Source organism: Neltuma alba, unplaced genomic scaffold (assembly GCF_004799145.2).
Source record: "Neltuma alba isolate B1F8T4 unplaced genomic scaffold, ASM479914v2 tig00012184_pilon, whole genome shotgun sequence".
NCBI classification, from domain to species: domain Eukaryota; kingdom Viridiplantae; phylum Streptophyta; class Magnoliopsida; order Fabales; family Fabaceae; genus Neltuma; species Neltuma alba.
The window spans coordinates 360,827-380,047 of NW_021636726.1; the positions used below are offsets into that span (position 1 = coordinate 360,827).

The 19,221-nt window shown below is 32.8% G+C and overlaps 2 protein-coding genes across 3 annotated transcripts; both read right to left on the reverse strand.

Moving 5' to 3' along the window:
- Positions 1 to 5,007: 5,007 nt before the first annotated feature.
- On the reverse strand, positions 5,008 to 11,593 carry LOC114724298 (factor of DNA methylation 1). 2 transcript variants are annotated; one of them, XM_028910629.1, is made up of 8 exons: positions 11,457 to 11,593; positions 9,101 to 9,984; positions 8,774 to 8,955; positions 8,137 to 8,226; positions 7,741 to 8,022; positions 6,956 to 7,168; positions 6,008 to 6,272; positions 5,008 to 5,302 (listed from the first exon to the last, which is right to left on the reverse strand). In XM_028910629.1, the coding sequence occupies exons 2-7, from the start codon at positions 9,975 to 9,977 to the stop codon at positions 6,036 to 6,038; spliced, it is 1,881 nt and encodes a 626-aa protein (XP_028766462.1). In that variant the 5' UTR covers positions 9,978 to 9,984; positions 11,457 to 11,593; the 3' UTR covers positions 5,008 to 5,302; positions 6,008 to 6,035. The 2 variants fall into 2 exon arrangements, with proteins under 2 accessions (XP_028766462.1, XP_028766461.1); XM_028910628.1 differs by having other exon boundaries at positions 5,008 to 5,315.
- A 3,520-nt stretch (positions 11,594 to 15,113) lies between these two features.
- LOC114724281 (factor of DNA methylation 1-like) lies at positions 15,114 to 18,847 on the reverse strand. The gene is made up of 6 exons (XM_028910601.1): positions 17,968 to 18,847; positions 17,633 to 17,814; positions 17,006 to 17,095; positions 16,600 to 16,881; positions 15,830 to 16,045; positions 15,114 to 15,350 (listed from the first exon to the last, which is right to left on the reverse strand). The coding sequence occupies exons 1-6, from the start codon at positions 18,845 to 18,847 to the stop codon at positions 15,114 to 15,116; spliced, it is 1,887 nt and encodes a 628-aa protein (XP_028766434.1).
- Between the last annotated feature and the right edge of the window lie 374 nt (positions 18,848 to 19,221).

The following is a 19,221-nucleotide window of genomic DNA, read 5'->3' on the forward strand; positions in this document are numbered from 1 at the left end:
CATTTTTCCCAAACATGTCTACAATCTTTCGCCTATTTTGATGATTGATTTGGCAGAAATGTGATGGTGAGAAAATGATTTATCATATTTCTATACCAATTATGTGGTGATTGTATGATCTTTTTTGGAGAAAGACAGAAAAAATGTTCAAGAAATATATATATAAATTTCAATTCAGGACTTTGAAATGCCTAATTATCCTGAACTCATCTAGGGATCAAGTTGTGAAACAAAATTACTTACATACTTTTCATTTCAAATCACTAAAGTCTCTATCGAAGAACAAGATTTTGCATAACGAATGATAATATCTTAGACAAGGACAACTTAAGTTGAAGTCTTTTAAGGCTTCATTGAAGGGATCATGCCCGGTCGATTGGATGTGAAGACCTCTGTTGCTGCTCAAAAGAATTTTGGAAGCTGATACTGTTTCTAGTCTTGTTATAGTTTTTTATGTTGTTTTGTTAATTTCTCGGTTTTCTTTTTCTATTAGATACTACCTCCGGTCCCAATTATAAAACCTCGTTTGTAGTATACAAACGAGGTCTTATAATTAGGATTGGAAGTAGTACTTTGTACCTCTTGCTGTTTTTTGGTAATAAAATTTTCTGGTTAGGGAAGAAAAAATAGAAAGGCATATAAGGATGATGATAATAGTTTACCCATTGACAAGGTTTTTTGTGCTTTTGTGTTGACAGGAACACCTTAGTGAATATAAAAAAAATTTTGCAGTCAAGATCTTACAAAAGGAATGATTTGTCATTTTAAGACTTCTTTTTTATCCTCATGTAAATTAAAATTGAAACAATGTGTCACTCTGCGCATGTTAAAAACCTAAACCACATATTTTATTCTGAAATTTATTGTCCATGCACTTCGTTTATTATAAGTTATTTAGAAATTACAAGAATAAAACATACGTTAAAATGATATTATGAGATCTAGATAACTACTTTTTTTAATTTTCCAAGCCATGTATATTAAAACCTTAAAGAACATATTTTATTTCAAAATTCAATACACTCATGCATGTTAACAATGTAAACAACAACGTGGTCTAATTTAGAATTTATTACCAAATACATATATTATGTGTATATACAAGCAATTAATTTCATTAGAACTTGTTTTATTCTACAATTTATTACCAAACATATTAAGCAATACAAGCAATAAATTATTTTATATGGAATTTGTTATTATGCGTAAATTAAATTTCTGACAAAGAAAATTCATTGGGTTGCAGACATAAGCTTTTACAATTTGTTTAATTTTTTTTGGGGAACCAAACATAAAATGATATTAAAAAGAAGTAAAGTTTACAAAGTACATACTGAGAGTAAGAAAAGGAATTAAATAGAGAAACAGTCTTTAGAAATAACATGAAACTTATAATAAAAATAATAGTGAAGAAGCGCAAGGATTTGTTGCCAGGTAATAAATAAATGAATGGTTGATAGAGCAAGCTGAAAGTTGAAGGAATCTCTTGTCAATACTATGGATGCCCAGCAATAGTTTGGCTTGAGGGCTTAACATGGTAGATTATTTTATCCAAAATAAACATGCCCTGAGACATTTGGAAAGAAATGGTTGCCCTGCCAGAATGAGGTTTTGCTAGAGAAATTCTTTCAGGAGTTTGCATTGATAGTAGAGAATACCAGGGCAATAGTGGGTGAGCATTTTTATATTTATATAGAAGAATATCCCAATCATGCATCTGAATAATTTATTGAGGGGGATCCGAATGAAGATTTTGCTGTAGACATATTTGCTCACAAATATTGTCAAAAGCAAAGTAGAGAATGAGCTTATATGTTGAACTTCCTGAATCACTATCAAGGGATGATCTTTTTTACCCTCATGTAGAAACTTGTTTCTTTTCCGTCTAATTGTATGCAATACGCAAATAATACCGCAAATTAAAGGGGAATAACCTTGTTTTAGCAAAGCAAGGAAAGTTGAAGTGATCCAGTTTTTGAAATCCTCAAAGCTGCCGAGCTCAAGCCGAATTGAAAAACAATCATACCAAAGAGCCCTAGTATAAGGGCAGGAAAAAAACAAGTGTTCTAAGAATTCCTCTTCAACAAAACCAAACTGGCACAAAGTAATACTGTCGCCATGATGAATTTTTACATGATGAATTTTTAGGATATCAGATGTCAACAATGCTTGATTTAACAGTTTCCGAATAAATACTAGCTACTTATATGGTAGCTGTAGGTTCCACGAAAGACACCAAAAATCCCAAGAAACTAAGCTCATAATAGTAGGTGTAGACCAAAGGATCTCCATTCTATCTTTAACAAGGTACTCACATGAAGGGTTACCATTCCAGGTTAACTTGTCAAATAGATTTAACAAGAGATAGGTAAATTCATAATTTGCTTGACAATATCTTCATAATAAATAAGGTTAATTAGATGAGAATTCCAAATCACTAGATTTAAACAAGAAATATGTAATAAAAGATCCACCACCATTTTATACAATTTGTATAATTAAAATTGTACAATTTGTAAAGTTAAACTTGTAATGTTATTATTATTATTGTTATTTTGCTAAAACATAGGTATTTTCCTATTGGAGGTACTGTCGGGTACTAAATATGGACTTCTCTTCCAACAGAGATTCAAACATTGGTTCGCTACCTCGTAAGGGACTAGTCTCTTTAGCTAGACCCAATTTTAGTTGGTTAAATTGTAATGTTATTGTATCAAAAAAATAATTGTAATGTTATTGTGGGTCTCAGTCCAATTTTTTTAATGTGGTCCCACACCTAGTTTTCTTTTCTTTTTTAAAATACAGGCCCCATATATAAAAAAATAATGTTTAAATAAAATACTGTGGGGGTACTGTAAAACAAATCTATGATAGGTATAGATAGACAGATAGATATTCAGGTGAGTTAATCTTTAAAATAATATATTGATTAATTTATCTATGGTTCTTGAAATGCTTGATGGAATTATTACTTTATTATTGCAAAATCCACTTTGACAATGAGTTTGGAGAGAATTAATTCCTAATTATCAGCTAGGGCATGCCATGTGGCTTCTAAAACATGCCTTAAACGGTTAGTTTGACCATGTCCCCCCCCCCCACCTGAAATTCTTTTGTATCTGAAATTTTATACTTACCATTTTGTATTTTCTTAATATCTTCTTGACTATACCATTAAGAAGCGGAGGATGCGAATTGAAAGTGAGGCCGATGTATAAAGTAGGTACCATAAGCCACTTCACCCTGATCAAAGAGACGCCAATTTTATGGAACTCAAGGACTTCACATTTTTACACACAAACAAAAAAACAGAGAGAAGAGAGAGAAATTTTTTCATGAATGAAGCCACCTAATATATTTTCAGACGATTCTTTCAACATTTATAAAATTCTATAAGCATTATTGTGAAATAAATTTATTATCTTACTAATACATAATGTGAAAACAGAATTAATGAATCTGACAAACGAGTCTTGAATTACTTGGTTGCTATTTTCCATACTAACCTAAACAAATTTCCCAAACAAATATGTACCTTAATTTTTATTCATCAATTAAAAAAAAGAAAAACGATATAAAAGGAAATGGAAATACAATATTCTAATTCAGACATCTAAAAAGTCAAAATCTCAAGAAAAAAAATGGTACCCAATTTGGTATTTTGTAAATATAATCACATAACTAAAATGCTTTCTTATTAGCTTTTTTTTTTAAAAAAAAAAAAACTATCAAATTTGTTATTACTAGTACATTTTTTGTCATTAGTTGTTCAACACTTGTCATTATCAGTTTACAACTTATATACACAAATATCTTGTCATTGTTAGTATATTTCTTGTCATTTACTCCTTCCGGTTCAAAATACAAGCTAAACTTTGTTAGAAGAGCTTGATTTTTTTAGAACATAAAATTCACTTTTGTCTAAGCATTAATGAGTTTTTTCTAATTTTACCCTCATTTTTTTTTCTGTTTGATTCATTTATTACATTTTTACTTATTCTTTTTATTAATAAGAACATATTTGGGAGGAAAAAATATGCCTTACATATTTATTGTTTTAAACTAATTTTAATTATTTCTTAATAAAATAAATGGATAAAATTTAGGGAAAATTACACTCAGATCCCACAAAGTACAATTAATATCAAAAAGATCCCACGAAATCGCGAAATGATTCTGAAGTCCCCAGGGACCTGTGTGTAATTAATTCTAATTGTGAAATTACCTACTTACCCCTGTTAATTTTATTGTAACAATTCGTTTACAATCTCAACAGTGGCTGTTAACAACCCGAGAAGACGTGATTGACAACCTCGACAATGCTTATGACAACTCACTCTGTGGAATGCCAGGGGCGTTGTTGAGATTGTTAACCACCTCTTCTCGGGTGTTTAACAGCCACTGTTGATGTTGTAAATAGGTTCTAATTTTATTTACAATCTCAACAGTGCTGTTAACAACCCGAGAAGACGTGATTAACACCTCGACAGTGCTCATGACAACTCACTGTGTGGAATACCAGGAGCGTTGTTGAGGTTGTTAACCACCTCTTCTCGGGTTGTTAACAGCCACTGTTGAGGCTGTAAATAGGTTCAAATTAACAGGGATAACTACGTAATTTCACAATTAGAATTAATTACACACAAGTCCCTAGAGACTTCAGAATCATTTCGCGATTTCAAGGGACCTTTTAATAATTAATTGTGTTCTGTGGGACTTGAGTGTAATTTTCCCTAAAATTTAACTTATATTTTGAACCGAAGGAAATACTATTTAATAATTATCATTACCTGTTCATAAACCTTTTTATACAAAACATTTTTGTCATTTAATTATATTTACAAAATACCAAGTCAGGCATAGCTTCCTTTTTGGAATTTTGACTTTTTAGGTGCCTGAATAGGAATATTGCAGTTTTCAACTTCTTTTTATATCATTCTCTCCACAAAAAAAATTTACCCAAAAGCTAACCATTCAACTTATTGCAACCATCCCAGCATTGCCTTACCTAGAAAAGGAAAAAAGGGTTAGGAGCATAAACAATCTTAGGCAAATTTCTTTCTGCATCCTCTAGTGAACAGCTAAACCTTCATAAGGAGGAGTCCGATTATTTAAAACAGACAACGAAAGTTGTAATTGAAACTTAGGTTTCTGCTGAGGTTCATCTCCATTACTAATGACAATTTTAGGAATATCTCACACACAGCAACATTAATTAAAGGGCTTGTGACTCAGAAGCACAAGGCAAAGAACCAATGTGTTTCCATCTTCTCTTGAAATATCACACTTTCTTCTGCTGAGCCTGCACCAAAGATCTGTTATAGACAATCGACGATATTAATTTCAGTATCATATGGTAACTGTGTAATGAAATATATTTAGAATTAGAGGTCACACGTTAGTCACCATTACTCCTATTATGTGATTCAATAATTATTATTGATCTAGATTCACCAGTTAATGAAACAATCTGCAATTGCTGCTCAGGTTAAACCAGCAGACAACGAAAAAGGAAACAAGAACCGTAAATAGAAAAGAACCAAAACTGAAGAGGGACTTGTCATCAAGGCCAAAATATAAGATTATTACGGTCGATAACTTGAAGCTGGTCACAAAGTCAGTTCCTTTATGGAGCTTAGTCAAGTCATAGTCAACATACAAATTCCAAAATAGATAAATAAAAAGACAAATTCTATGATACATTAATGTTTTTCAGTTGAATATTCAATTAGGAACCAGAACGCATAAGAAATGCAAACTGAATGATTATTTAAAATGTTGGATAAAAGCAAACATAAGAAATCTAAACATTTCACATATTCATGAAGATGCAACCAAGTTTTAAATTTCTAATTAGTCACCTTTAAAAAAATTATACAAAAGCAAATGCACACAACACAGCTTATTTTGTTCAGTGACCATGACAGTAATATTATGAGCATGAACTCGAGAGTCGTGAACTCACCACACTAACTAAACAGAACTGAAACAAAACAAAACCTTTTACCTTAGCATAACATAGGGGGCCGTTACGCTCACCGCGTTGTCCTCTTACGCTTAAATTGCTTGATCTGCCCCACAATGTAATTGATGACCTCTTTCAATGTAGCCTTCCTATTTTCCTTGAAGTTCCATAGTTCAAAAACAATATATCTACCACTAGGATTATATTCATTTAATTCTCTCAAGGCCGTAATGACCGTCATGTATATATCATCTCCCCATTCCTCCTTGAGATTTCGCAACTTTTCATCATCTTCATCAATTAATTCCTGCATCAATGTAACATCAATTATGTTTCCCACATCAATCAATTTACCTGTTCTGGAAGTAATATGCAAATAGCTTGACTGGGAACTGCAGAGAAAGAAAGCAGAACAAGTACACCATAGTACAAGAGCAAGGGATCATGTTGGACTCGAACCATAATTGATAATATGCATAGTTACCTTCTAAAATAGATTGGAAGGCACATCTAAATTTCTGATACAAAATTGTAACACACCCACATGTAGAGAAAAAGATCAGTATCAATTGCAGTACACTGCGCCACACTTTTTATTCATCTCAGTGAGGGATAAATTGATACGAAGTAGACAAACAATCCCTGAAAATCAGCGACAATCTGACAAACTAACTCGTAAATAAATTTGAATCTGAAGGTAACAGAAAATATCATACACCAGAAAGATAAATTAAAAGATTATAGATATATTGAGAGAGCTTTCTTGCGGAGGTAATCCCAACAACAGCAGCCAAACCCATGGTAAACATTAATTAAAGTAGGCACGTGCCAAGCAAATTGTTTAGGGGTGGCCTATGGGAGGGGTAGTTAAGTTTTGTTGTCTTTTCTGGTATTTCTGTTGTTGCTTTGGAATTTAAGCCTCACCTATCACCAAAAAAAAAAAAAGGTACGCACATGCCAAGCAAATATTATTGGTTTTCTTTAGCGTACCTCCGCTTTCTCATGATCTGAGATCACTTTAAAAGGATGCCACGCTGAATCCTTCAAGTTCTCTTGCCACAAGGAGCACAGCTCAACACCCTTTGTCTGAGGATCTTCGAGAGCGATCTTTTTCTTGCAAACATTCACAAAAACCTTCTCATCAAGCTCTCCCATTCTCTTAATCCCAATATTAGTTCGGGCATTTAGCATATTCTTTAGCCCCTGAAAAATAAGGAGAAACATAAGGGTTCAAAATCTTCTCCTGATATAATAATCCTTGTCAAGAAAATATGGTTCACAGTTAAGCATAGTTATTCAGTTCTTTTCATATCTGAATCAAAACAAATTTGCTGGGAGGAGATCAACTAATAGTACAAAGCAGCAGGAAAAAAAAAAATAATGTCAACTTCGCTACAAATATATATTTAGTGAAGAAGCAAGAAAAATCTGTCCCTACCTCTCCCTCTCTCAACTATGTTCAATAGTTCACAAGATATCAAAATTATTTGTTCCTTATTGTTTGTACAGAGAATTGAACATGTCCAAGAAATATATACACCTTTTTCTATCTCCTTCACTCCTTCCCATAACCACGCATCTAAAAAGTGCCTCATCAGTCCCATTAGTAGCAAGAATCCAAATGCTTAGCAGACACTTCTTTAAACTATATTGCAAGAAAATGAAAAATCTTTTTTTTTTTTTGGTGAAAAAAATATTTTATTTATCGTTAACTATGTTTGCTATATGAAGAAATTTAGAGATCAGGAATCAACATATAATAAAAGAAATCATACTTCTATTAGTTCTTTACGAGCTTCTTGTAGTTCATCATTGCTCTGGCGCTCCTTGACAATAAGAGTTTGATTCATGGATTCCACATCATCTAATTCAACTTCTTTTTGTTCCAACTCATCATTCATTTCTTTAATCTTCTTCTGGACAGCATCATCATCTCCAAGATGCTTCCACACTTGTAATTTCCCCTTCAACTCTTCTATTTCCATTTCCAACTTCTGCTTCGCATCAAGCTGCTTTTCCAACTCAATAATCTTCCTCAATGCCTCCTCTTTCTCTCTCTGAAAACATTGAGGTGCATATAAGCAGAAGGAGATCATTGTGAATTAAGCTATAGGCAGCAAATGCAAGACTGCTACAATGTACACATTCTAGACAATACAAAGTAGGGAAACCTGTTGCTCTTCAATAAGTCTCAAGACATTCCCATCAGCTTTCTTCCGCTCCACAGAAGCCTTATTGAGGGATTCATTCCTTAGATCTTTCTGGAAGGAGAAAGAGATTGTATTAGTATCTCATAGATGTACATCATAGATGCTAAGAGTCTCAGAGTAAATACTAACACGCCCGCAACAATGATGGAAATTGAGTTATTAAGCATCTACTACGGGATTGCCTATGGATTTGAAAAGCAACATCATAGAAAAAAATTTCACTGGACCATTGGAGCTGAGACGCTTCATATAAAATGAATATGCTAGCTATTTTTCATAACCACTTTGAATGTAAAACTATACTAACTTTTGTAGATCTATATTTTTCCACAGTGAAACAAACTATAGGTCTAGTTCACAGATAGGGAAAAGTCTCCACTTTGCGGGTTGGTTTAGGCAAATAGATGGACCCAAAAATAGGCTTCAGCCCAGGAGTTTAAAAAAAAAAAAAAAAAAAAAGGTAAATAATGGTAGCAGACCAAGAACCAAAACAGTAATACAAGTTTACATGGGTGGTTACGGATAAGCATGTGAGATCATGGGTAAAAAGCAACGCATAAAACAAAATACTGAGACAGAAAATGCGGTGTCTCATTACCATCCTTTTGTCTTCTTCAAGCTTCTGCTTCTCTTGCTCAGTTACTACTTCTCTTTTGTTTAAATCTCTGCTCCACAAATCAAGCTTCCGCTTCTTGGCCTCTAATTCACTGTTTAACTTTTCTTGTTCATCCAGTATCCTTTGTAACTCCTCTCGTGCCCTCCGCTGCATTTTCCTTGATTCTAACAAAACATGAAGCAATTATACATCAATATCTTGCAAGTAATTTTGACATTAATGAACATAAAAATGATATCAAAATAGTATATAGTCAATGTATGGCACATACAAGCACAAAAATTCTTTACAGAAAGAAAGTAGATAAACCTTCAAGAAAAGCATGATGCAGCTGGTCTTTCTCCACAAGCATCCTACTCAATGACAAGGTCGTCTCATTGTATTTATATTGCATTTTGTTAAGGTTCTCATTTGTCATATCAATTTTCTTTGCTAGGTTTTCCACAACTTTATGCCTGCTTTTCGATGCTTCATGGACAACATCTGAGACAGTTTTTAAGCTTCCTTTCTTGCGGAGGTATTTCCCTATTGGCCCCTCACAATGATAATCATCTTCTCGAGCAATCCATCCATAAATATTCGATCCTAGCTGCACGTTTTGCATCTTCCAATCCATTTTACCAAAATGTTTTACTTCAAATGACTTCTCAAAATCTCTAGCATTCAGAAAGCCATTCCAATCATCACTAAATTCTACCACAGCTTGAGCAGTGGGGTCATCTTCATTTAACATCCGAACATCTAAGGGCCTGTATTTAGCCAACTCCTTCAGCCAATACTCAGAATTATGTAAACTCTTATCCTGTATGTTGACCATTATTCCAGTCCAGGGCCAGACATAAAGTTCATCCTGCTGAGGTTGACTGACAGGTTTTGGTAAGGGTGGTTGGACTTGCTCTCCTTCACCAGATAAATCAGTCTCCAAATATTTAGCCAGAGCAAGGTGGTTAGCCTTCTGTTTTGCACTTCTATTAGCTGAACCCTTACCCACTCCTGACGCATGTTGCAGCAAGTCTTTGTATTTGTAATCTTGCTTTTTCTTTCCAGCACAGAAAGGACATCTGAGAGTGCCATTTGAATTTTTTACTTTATGGTTCCCAGTCCTTAATTGTTCATATGGTTTCTCCTTGTACTCATCAATCTCAGATTCACTGATATCTGATTCTTCTTCAGAGCTGATGTCCATTAAGGCTCTGCATACAAAATGCCAAAATCAGCCCAAATCAGGGAAGAAAGGTTGTGTATAATTTGCTGGGAGGTAAACTATAAAATTATGAAAGCCAAAATTAGCAAAAGCTGGACAATAATATTGAACCCAGATGCATATCCAAATGAGACTGAATTAACAAATACCATTGGATGCCAAGAACCTCACCAACCTTTTTGAGAATAGCATTACTTTTACAATTTGAATGATATAAACATTGACATATCTGCCTAATAAAATATATTCCATGAAAAATTTGGCTTTAAAACTACAATGTCAATTCTAAACATCTTCACATGCAATTATTGGTTTTGTAGATGCAGTACGTGCAATATATATAATGCTTTTATAACATTTACAAAATAAAAATCTCTTGCAGTTTTTCTTTTGCTTTTTCCCCCGGTTACATAAAACAAGATTAAATTCAGAAAGTGTCAGGCTTCTAGCCACCAATAATTTGGATATCTTTGTTGCTCTGTTAAATGTCCTGAAGCCGATTGAGAAGTCAACATGATTTACCACCATTCAATATACCTAGCCATATGCCAAACGTTTACGTATTATACTATTATCAAACTGTCAAATTATCATATTAAAAACTCAGCACATACAACCAGTAGCTTCAATTTTATTTCAAAACAAAATACGTATTATCATGAAGCTAACTGAAGAAATAGCTCATCTGAAATGACAATGGCACATTACAATATCAAAAACCTTAAATTATGAAGAATTATTGCATTCACAAAACAAACGGCATGAACAATATGGGATTTCAAAATGGATCTCTGCTGTCTAATGATGAATTTCATTCAACGCCAGTACCACAAACGAGAACTTCCGCATTTCCAAGTATACATCACAAAACAGCATTTCAAACCCACAGACCATATTTCGAGATGTATACTGCAAAGTAAAGAAAACTTGAAATTTGAACAAGACAGTGCGCAAGCAAAATACCCAGTTAACATTCATTAACAAGTAACAGCTATAGGTTCCTTTAGAATCCACCTAGCATCAAATGGTCCTTTTGATGTTGCACTCCAACAGTTTCCCACAGCATCCTTATTTGAAAGAATAATCTTTAATTAGAAATTTGAAACCCCAATTCGTCCTTAGATATATGCTGTTTTCCTTGTTCAAGATGTCATGTGAGGAAGCTATTCTAATAGGCATGTGGAATGTAAATAGAGATTCCACTCATGGGCATGCTGAAGCCGAAGATGTCACCAAGAGAAACGCCATTAACAACGACAACGATGAAAAAGAGGAGAGATCGAAAATGAAAAATTTAATACACAAAAAAGTTGACACTGAAACTCAAGACCACGATAAACTGATCATGCAAAGCTCCATCGACATCAACAGAGAAACATGAATTTCACAGCCCACAGTACCAAAAAAAAAAAAGAGTTCCCATCGACATCTTCAGGCGAAATGGAGAAGAAAACGCCATACCTTTGAAAGTCGCGGAAGACGAAAGATGGCCTCTGTCGCCGTCCAAACCTCCGTTAGCCACCGTCGACAGAACACTCTTCGCACAATGCTGCTTCTCGCAGCACGATGGCTCGCCTAGGTCGGAGGGTGGACTTACTTTTACTGGTGAAATAGGAGTGAGAACTGAGGAGAGGAAACAACAACGGGGGAATTAGTATCGGTTAAAAAAAATAATTAGTATATCCGATACTAATTATAAGAGTTAGTTAATTTGAAGAGATTAAAAAAATAAATTAAATTAGTTATTTGTAATAAATAGATATTATCTTTTTTAAAATATCCTTGCTAATCAAGTGTATTGGTTAGATGTGTCATTAATAGAAAGACTACCTTGAGAAAAAAATACATAAATATGAGAGACAACGTGAATTGGGATCTTATATTTAGGATTAAAATAAAAGCAAACAAAGTCTTATATTAAAAACTGGTAGTACTTATTAGTAATTATTTTTTCTTTTTAAAGTTGATTGTAATTCTCTAAAACAATGGACACCCATGTTTTACTTTCATTTTTCTTAACTTTCTTTTTAAATAAAGATTTTAAAATTTTTCCTGAAAAAAATAAGATTTAAATTTATCTTATAAAATTATGTTAAAAAATGAAAGAAAAACATATCTTTCTAATATTTGGTATTATTGTTACGAAAATAGAATGTAAAAATTAATCTAATTATCCTTATAATTTAGTAATGGGATAATTAATCTCCAGGTCCTTATAGTTTTATCTGATTTTTAATTAGGTCCTTATAAAATTTTTTCTTTTTATCAGATCCTTTTACTTTCGTGTATTTTTAATTAGGTCCTTCTATTTTTTTTTCCTTTTTATCAGGCCCTTATAGTTTCACTTATTTTTTAATTAGGTGCTTTGTAGTTTTTGAAAAATTATTTATTAACTTTATTCTTTAAAATTAATTTCATTTTTAAATTAATAATTATATAATTGGACAAAATAATTAATATAATCATTTAGTAATTAATAAATAATCAGAATAATAATTATACTTAAATATAAATTATTTATAATCATATTTTAATTTTAGATAAATTTATTATTATAATTTGAATTTTATAATTATAAAAATTCGAATTGAAAATAAATAATATATTTGTTTAACTAAAAATTTAAAAGAATATTAACATAAGATTGTTACAATAATTTATTATTTTTAAAATGTTATTATTTGTAGAATAAAGAATAAAAACTACAAGGACCTAATTAAAAACAAAGTAAAACAATAAGGACCTGATAAAAAGAAAAAAAATTATAAGGACTTGATTAAAAATATATGAAAGTATAAAGATCTGATAAAAAGAAAAAAAAATTATAGGGACCTAATTAAAAACCAGTTGAAACTATAAGGACTTATATATTAATTATCCCTTTAGTAATTGACCTCATTTTTAGTTAAGTTCTTGTAGATCTTTTTTTTTAATTACGTCTTTCTAGTTTTATAATTTTATTAGTTCCATGGTCATTGATCTTTAGTTACGAAAAATAGAGCTAGAGGCTGAAGATGTGACTCTCATTTGTGGTATACCTGAATTAATTTTGCCCCATGACATAAATAAAACCAGAATAAAACCAATTACAAATCATATGCACAATGAGACAATTATTAGCATAAAAATTTTATTCCATCATTTTATTTTTAAAATTTAGTTTTTATTTTGTGAAAACTCACATGTTATTGAGCCAATCCTCATATCGGTTCTCTTTAATAGACTATAAGTACAGAGTTCAAGACTCATTATTATAAGGAAACTATAAAAATCCAACAAATTTTGGGCATGAAAATAAATAAATTTTTCATTATTTTTTCATAAGTATATTTGAAGGATGCAGTGAAATTTTTTTAAAAAATTATACAACAATTGAAATACACGTGCTTTTAAAAAAAAAATTGTAGCAGCCAAACTTCCCCTAAAAAAATATCGAAGTGCTATTTTTTGAAAATTAAAGGAACGTATATAATAATGACATAAGGTTACAAGTGGATCAAAAATATTTTCACTTAAAAGAAAAATCTCATGTTACTCATCTTTGAGACCATTGGCTATACAGAGCTTGGTTTGGCATGAATAAATTTCACCCTCTTGCTAACACTAATGGAGGATTTAAAATAATAATTAATCATTTTAAAACCTAAAGAGAAATCTATATTTAGATGCCTATATAACTAGAAAAATATCTTTTGCAAATTGAGAATTAGAACCACTTTGAAGGGAAGGAGCAAACAGAATAGAGAAACTTGATTTGAGAATATTTCCAAGGAAAAAAATGGGGAATAGTGCAGAGACGGAAGTACATGCGATGGAAAAGGCAGCGGAGAAGCATGAATCATGCAAGAGGAAAGTTATACAAGCCTATTTGGGCCGGCTTTGGTCCAGCAAAAACTGAAAGAAATAGCTAAAAATGTGAAAAATGATTTCATTTTATATAAAAAAAAATAGGAAGAATCCCAAAAAAATACTTTTAAAATTTCAAACCATTTTTGTTTATTACACTTTAATAAGAATTAACAACGTTTAAAAAGCAAATAATAACATATTTTTGTAGTTATTTCTGATTTGAAAATTTAAAATTTTAGAGATATTTTTTTCCAGGAGTTTCCCCCAAAAACATCCACCATAATTTAAACATGTTTCTTTTAAAAATAACATCAGAATCAAAAGCAATCATTGTTAAAATTATACATAGTTAACAATTATCCATTATCTTTACATAATATCAAGTGAAAAAATCAATTTAAAATTTTACAAAAAACTAAGATAATAAAAATCTATAATGTTCATAAAATCAATATACCACTCCAATCTTAAATGTAAGTTACTTGTAGGAGAAAGTTTTGATACTAAATATAAGTTACTAACATAATTAATGCTTTTTTTTTCAACTTTACGCTTGTTTAATTCTAATTAGAAAGGGGAAGAAAAAGAAGGGAGAGATTTATGAATGACTTGTAAATGTCTTAGAGAAACTTTAATAAACATAAAATAGGAAAATTTCGTCAATTTAGTACATTTTTTGGCATGCCAGAATGTATTACAAATAATTTATATTAAATACATAGTAGTATTACATAAAAGATGCTAGGGTATGATAGGTCCATCAAGTCTGAGCAAATTACAAATGCCACATAACATGAATCTAGCTACAAACTGGACAGATTCTAGAATAGATTAATGCAAATTAATATTGTAGCTTTTTTTTAAATGTGAATGTTCCACTATGATCCATAGCATTTAAGAAATTAATGCACATTAAATTATCATTAAAGATGCTTGATATAAACCAATATTATCACTCATCCATAAGAATCTATATATTGTAACGTGCATAAAGATACAACCAACTTCTAAGTTTCCAACTAAAATTATATAATGAATTTCAACATAACCACATATAAACATTTTAAACATTTACACGCCAAAAGATGCACATCATATAGCATGCTTGGTTCAGTGAAGACATGACGTTAATATTAACATGAGCTCAAGAATCAGTCCATTAATGCCACTTATCTAAACCAGAACTGAACTGAAATAAAACCCTACCGTACGGACCAGTTAAACTAGGATCTAGCTTCGCTCCAAAACTCTTTACCTCAACTTTTACGCTCAGCGTGCTGTCCTCTTACGCTTAAGTTGCTTAATCTGCCCCAAAATGTAACTGATGACCTCTTTTAAAGTAGCCTGCCTATTTTCCTTGAAGTTCCATAGTTCAGAAACAATATACCTACCACTTGGATTGTATTCAATCATTTCTTTCAAGGCGGTAACGACCTCCATGTATATTTCACCTCCCCATTCCTTCTTGAGATTTTGCAACTTTTCATCATCTTCATTAAGTATTAGCTGCATCAATGTAACATGGATTTTGTATCCCAGATGAAACTATTTATGCAAATAGCTTGACTGGAAACTAAGGAGAAAGACAACAGAACAATAAGAAACAGGGGAGAGCATGATGGGGCTAAAACTACAATTGATAACATGCATAGTTATTTCGAATCCAAACTTGGGATACAAAAGTGTAACACCCACACCCACATACACATTTATATTACCATTTTTATTGTGTAATTTTGAGGGAAATACATCGGTGTCATTTACACTATGCTAAGCCACTCTTTTTATTCATCTATTATAGAGCATGGCTGGCTTTATGTTGGAAATACAAAAACTGTGGTTTTGATGGAAGCAGGTAAAATCTATGGTCTTGGTGGTTGTAAAAGAAAGTCAAACGCGCGCTAAATAGATACAAATCAACCCAGGATAAAGCATGATTAAAGTAAGTAAATGGCAAACTAGTATTGTGGTTTTCTTAAGCACACCTCTTCATCATGATCTGTAGGGATCACTTTAAAAGGATACCACTTTGAATCCTTCACGTTCTCTTGCCACGAAGAGCATAGCTCGACACCCTTTGTCTGAGCATCTTCCAGATGGAGCTTTTTCTTGCAGGCATCTACGAAAACCTTCTCGTCAAGCTCTCCCAATCTCTTAATCCCAATACTAGTTCGTGTATTAATTAGCATGTTCTTTGAACCCTGAAACATACTTATAAAGGAGAAACATTAGTATTCTCTCCAGACACAATAATCCTACTCAAGAAAATATGGTTCACAGTTGAGCATGACTTTGATAAGCAAAAGTAGTTAGTTGTTTTCATGTCTGAAACAAAATAAATTTGTTTGGAGGAAATCATGTAATAGTGCAAAATAACAACAGCAAAACCTCAATCGTGTCATTTTCACTAAAAAAAATATTTAGTAAAGAAACAAGAACAATTTGTCCCTAGCTACCTCGTTCTCATGTAAGATCAATGGTTCATATGATATCAGAATTATTTGTTCCTTATTATTTCCATTGAGAATTGAAAATGTGAAAGAAATATGTGTGTGTCTTTCTCCTTCACTCCTTCACATGCATACATCTAAAAGTGCTTCAAAAGTCCCATGAGCAGCATGAATCCAAATAATTATCAGATATTTGTTTCATTATATTTAAAGGTAATGAAAACTCTATTATTTATTGTCAGCTTCAGTTTCTATAAAAACAAACATAGGGATAAAGCATAAATATATAATAAAAGAAATCATACTTCTATTAACTCTTTACGAGCTTCTTGTAGTTCATCATTGCGTTGACGATCCCTGACAATAAGTGTTTGATTCTCTAAATTCTTAACATCTAAGTCAAACATTTTTTCTTCCAATTCATCCTCCTTTTCTTTAATCTTCATCTGGAGAGCGTCATTATCTCCAAGATGCTTCCTCATATTCAATTTCCCTTTCAACAGTTCTATTTCAATTTCCAACTGGTGCTTCTCATCAAGCTGCTTTTCCAACTCAAAAATCCTCCTCATAGCCTCCTCTTTTTCTCTCTGAAAACATTGAGATGCATATTAGCAGAAAGCGATCCTTGTGTAAAAGAACTGAGTTATAATAAGCAAATGCTAGACTGCGACAATGTAATTTCGCATTCTAGACAATATAAAGCAGAGAAACCTTTTGCTCTTCAATAATTCTGAAAATATTCGCATCAGCTTTATTCCACTCCGCAGAAGCCTTATTGAGGGATTCATTCCTCACATCACTCTGAAAAGAGAGATTGGTATTAGTATCTCATAGGAGTAAACCACAAATGCCAATAGTTTCAGATTAAAGGGCACCAACTTGCCACAATAATGGAAATTGAGATATTAAACATCTAATACCGGATTGCTTATGGGTTTTGAAAAGCAATATCATGGCAAAAATTTCATTGGATCTTCAAAGCTAAGATGTTTCATATATAATATATATACTAGTTATTTTTTATAATCACTTTGTATATAAAACTGTAGTAATTTTTGCATATCTCATTTTCCCACAGTGAACAAACCATAGGTCAAGTTCACAAATGAGGAAAAGCCTCTGCTTTGGGGTTGGTTTAAGGGAATAGCTAGATCAGAAAAGGGGAAAAAAAGACGCTTCATCATAGTAACTGACGATTCTAGTAACAGACCAAAAACGAATACTGTCATACAAATTTACCTGGGTGGTTAGCGATGAGCAAGCAAGATCAAGGGGAAAAAATTATGTTCAAGACGAAACGCTGAGACAAAGGGGGGGGGGGGAGTGGTGTATCATTACCATCCTTTTGTCTTCTTCAAGCTTCTGCCTCTGTTGCACAGTTAATGCCTCTCTTTGGTTTAAATCTCTGCTCCACAAATCAAGCTTCCGCTTTCTTGCCTCTAATTCCTTGTTTAAGTTTTCTTGTTCATCTATTATCCTTTGTCTCACCTCCCATGCAGTCTGATGCCTTCTCCTCCTCTCTGACAAAAAAATGAAGCAACTATGCATTGATATCTTGCATTCGATTCACATAAGAATATAATAATGCATATCAAAATAGTAAAATGGTCGATTGAAACCATTTGTAGTCCATACAAGAAGACAAAATCTTTGCAGATAGGGAGTGGACAAACCTTGAAGAAGAGCATGCTGTAGCTGGTCTTTCTCCTCAAGAATCTTACAGAGTGACAGAGCCGTCTCATTGTACTTGCATTGCAATTCTGTGAGGTTCTCATTTGTCATATCAATTTCATTCGCTAGGTTTGCCACAACACTATGTCTGCTTTTGGATGATTCATGGACAATATCTGACAAACTTTTTAAGCTTCCTTTCTTCCGCAGGTATTTCCCTATTGACCCCTCACAATGATAATCATCTTCCCGAGCAATCCACCCATAAATGTCTGAGCCTGGCTGCATGTTTTGCAGCTTCCAATCCGTTTTGCCATTATGTTTAGTTTCAAATGACTTTTCAAAATCACTAGCATTCAAAAAGCCATTCCAATCATCGCTAAATACTACCACAGCTTGAGCAGTTACGTCATTTTCATTCAACATACGAACATCTAAGGGCCTGTACTTAGCCAATTCCTTGAGCCAATACTCAGAATTATGTAAGCTCTTGTCCTGTATGTTTACCATTATTCCAGTCCAGGGCCAGACATAAGGATCATCTCGCTGAGGTTGACTCAGAGGTTGTGGTAAGGGTGGCCCTTGGGCTTGCTCTGCTTCACCAGATAAATCAGTCTCCAAAAATTTGGCCAGAGCAAGGTGGTTAGCCTTTTGCTTTGCAGTTCTGTTAGCAGAACCCACACCCACTCCAGATGCGTGTTGCAGCAAGTCTTTGTATTTGTAGTCTTGCTTTTTCCTTCCAGCACAGAAAGGACATCTGAGAGTGCCATTTGCAGTTTTTACCTTATAGTTCCCAGCCCTTAGTTGCTCATATGGTTTGTCCTTGTAGTCATCAATCTCAGATTCACTGATATCTGACTCTTCTCCAGAGCTGATGTCCATTCAGGCTCTGTATACAAATACCAAAATCAGTCGCAATCAACAAAGGTTGTGTATAATTTTCTGGGGGGAACATAAAAAACTATCAAAGCCAAAATTAGCATTATATAACTTAGCAAATGAGAAACATATTTTGGGCAAGGGGCCTCTAATGCCACTTACGACGCCCCAACCTCTCAAAGGATTTTTACATAAAATTATTGACATTTTGATGTCTTCGGGATGTGAAATGGGGCGGTTTTGATTTTTTTTTTTTTAACAATTTTTCACTCTCAAAATGTCACTAATTTACGTAGGATATAATATTCTAATAATTAATAGGCATAAAAGCACAATTTTTGGGAGGTTGGCCATCACATGCGGCATTAGAGAATGGG

Coding starts and splice junctions, on each gene's coding strand:
- LOC114724281 (XM_028910601.1), bottom strand. CDS start 18,847: ATGGACATCAGCTCTGGAGAAGAGTCAGATATCAGTGAATCTGAGATT. Junction 17,096..17,632: donor TTGAAGAAGACAAAAGGATG/GTAATGATACAC, acceptor CTCTCTTTTCAG/AGTGATGTGAGGAATGAATC. Junction 16,046..16,599: donor CTCGTAAAGAGTTAATAGAA/GTATGATTTCTT, acceptor AGTATGTTTCAG/GGTTCAAAGAACATGCTAAT.
- LOC114724298 (XM_028910629.1), bottom strand. CDS start 9,977: ATGGACATCAGCTCTGAAGAAGAATCAGATATCAGTGAATCTGAGATT. Junction 8,956..9,100: donor GCATCATGCTTTTCTTGAAG/GTTTATCTACTT, acceptor ATGTTTTGTTAG/AATCAAGGAAAATGCAGCGG. Junction 8,023..8,136: donor GACTTATTGAAGAGCAACAG/GTTTCCCTACTT, acceptor CAATGTTTTCAG/AGAGAGAAAGAGGAGGCATT.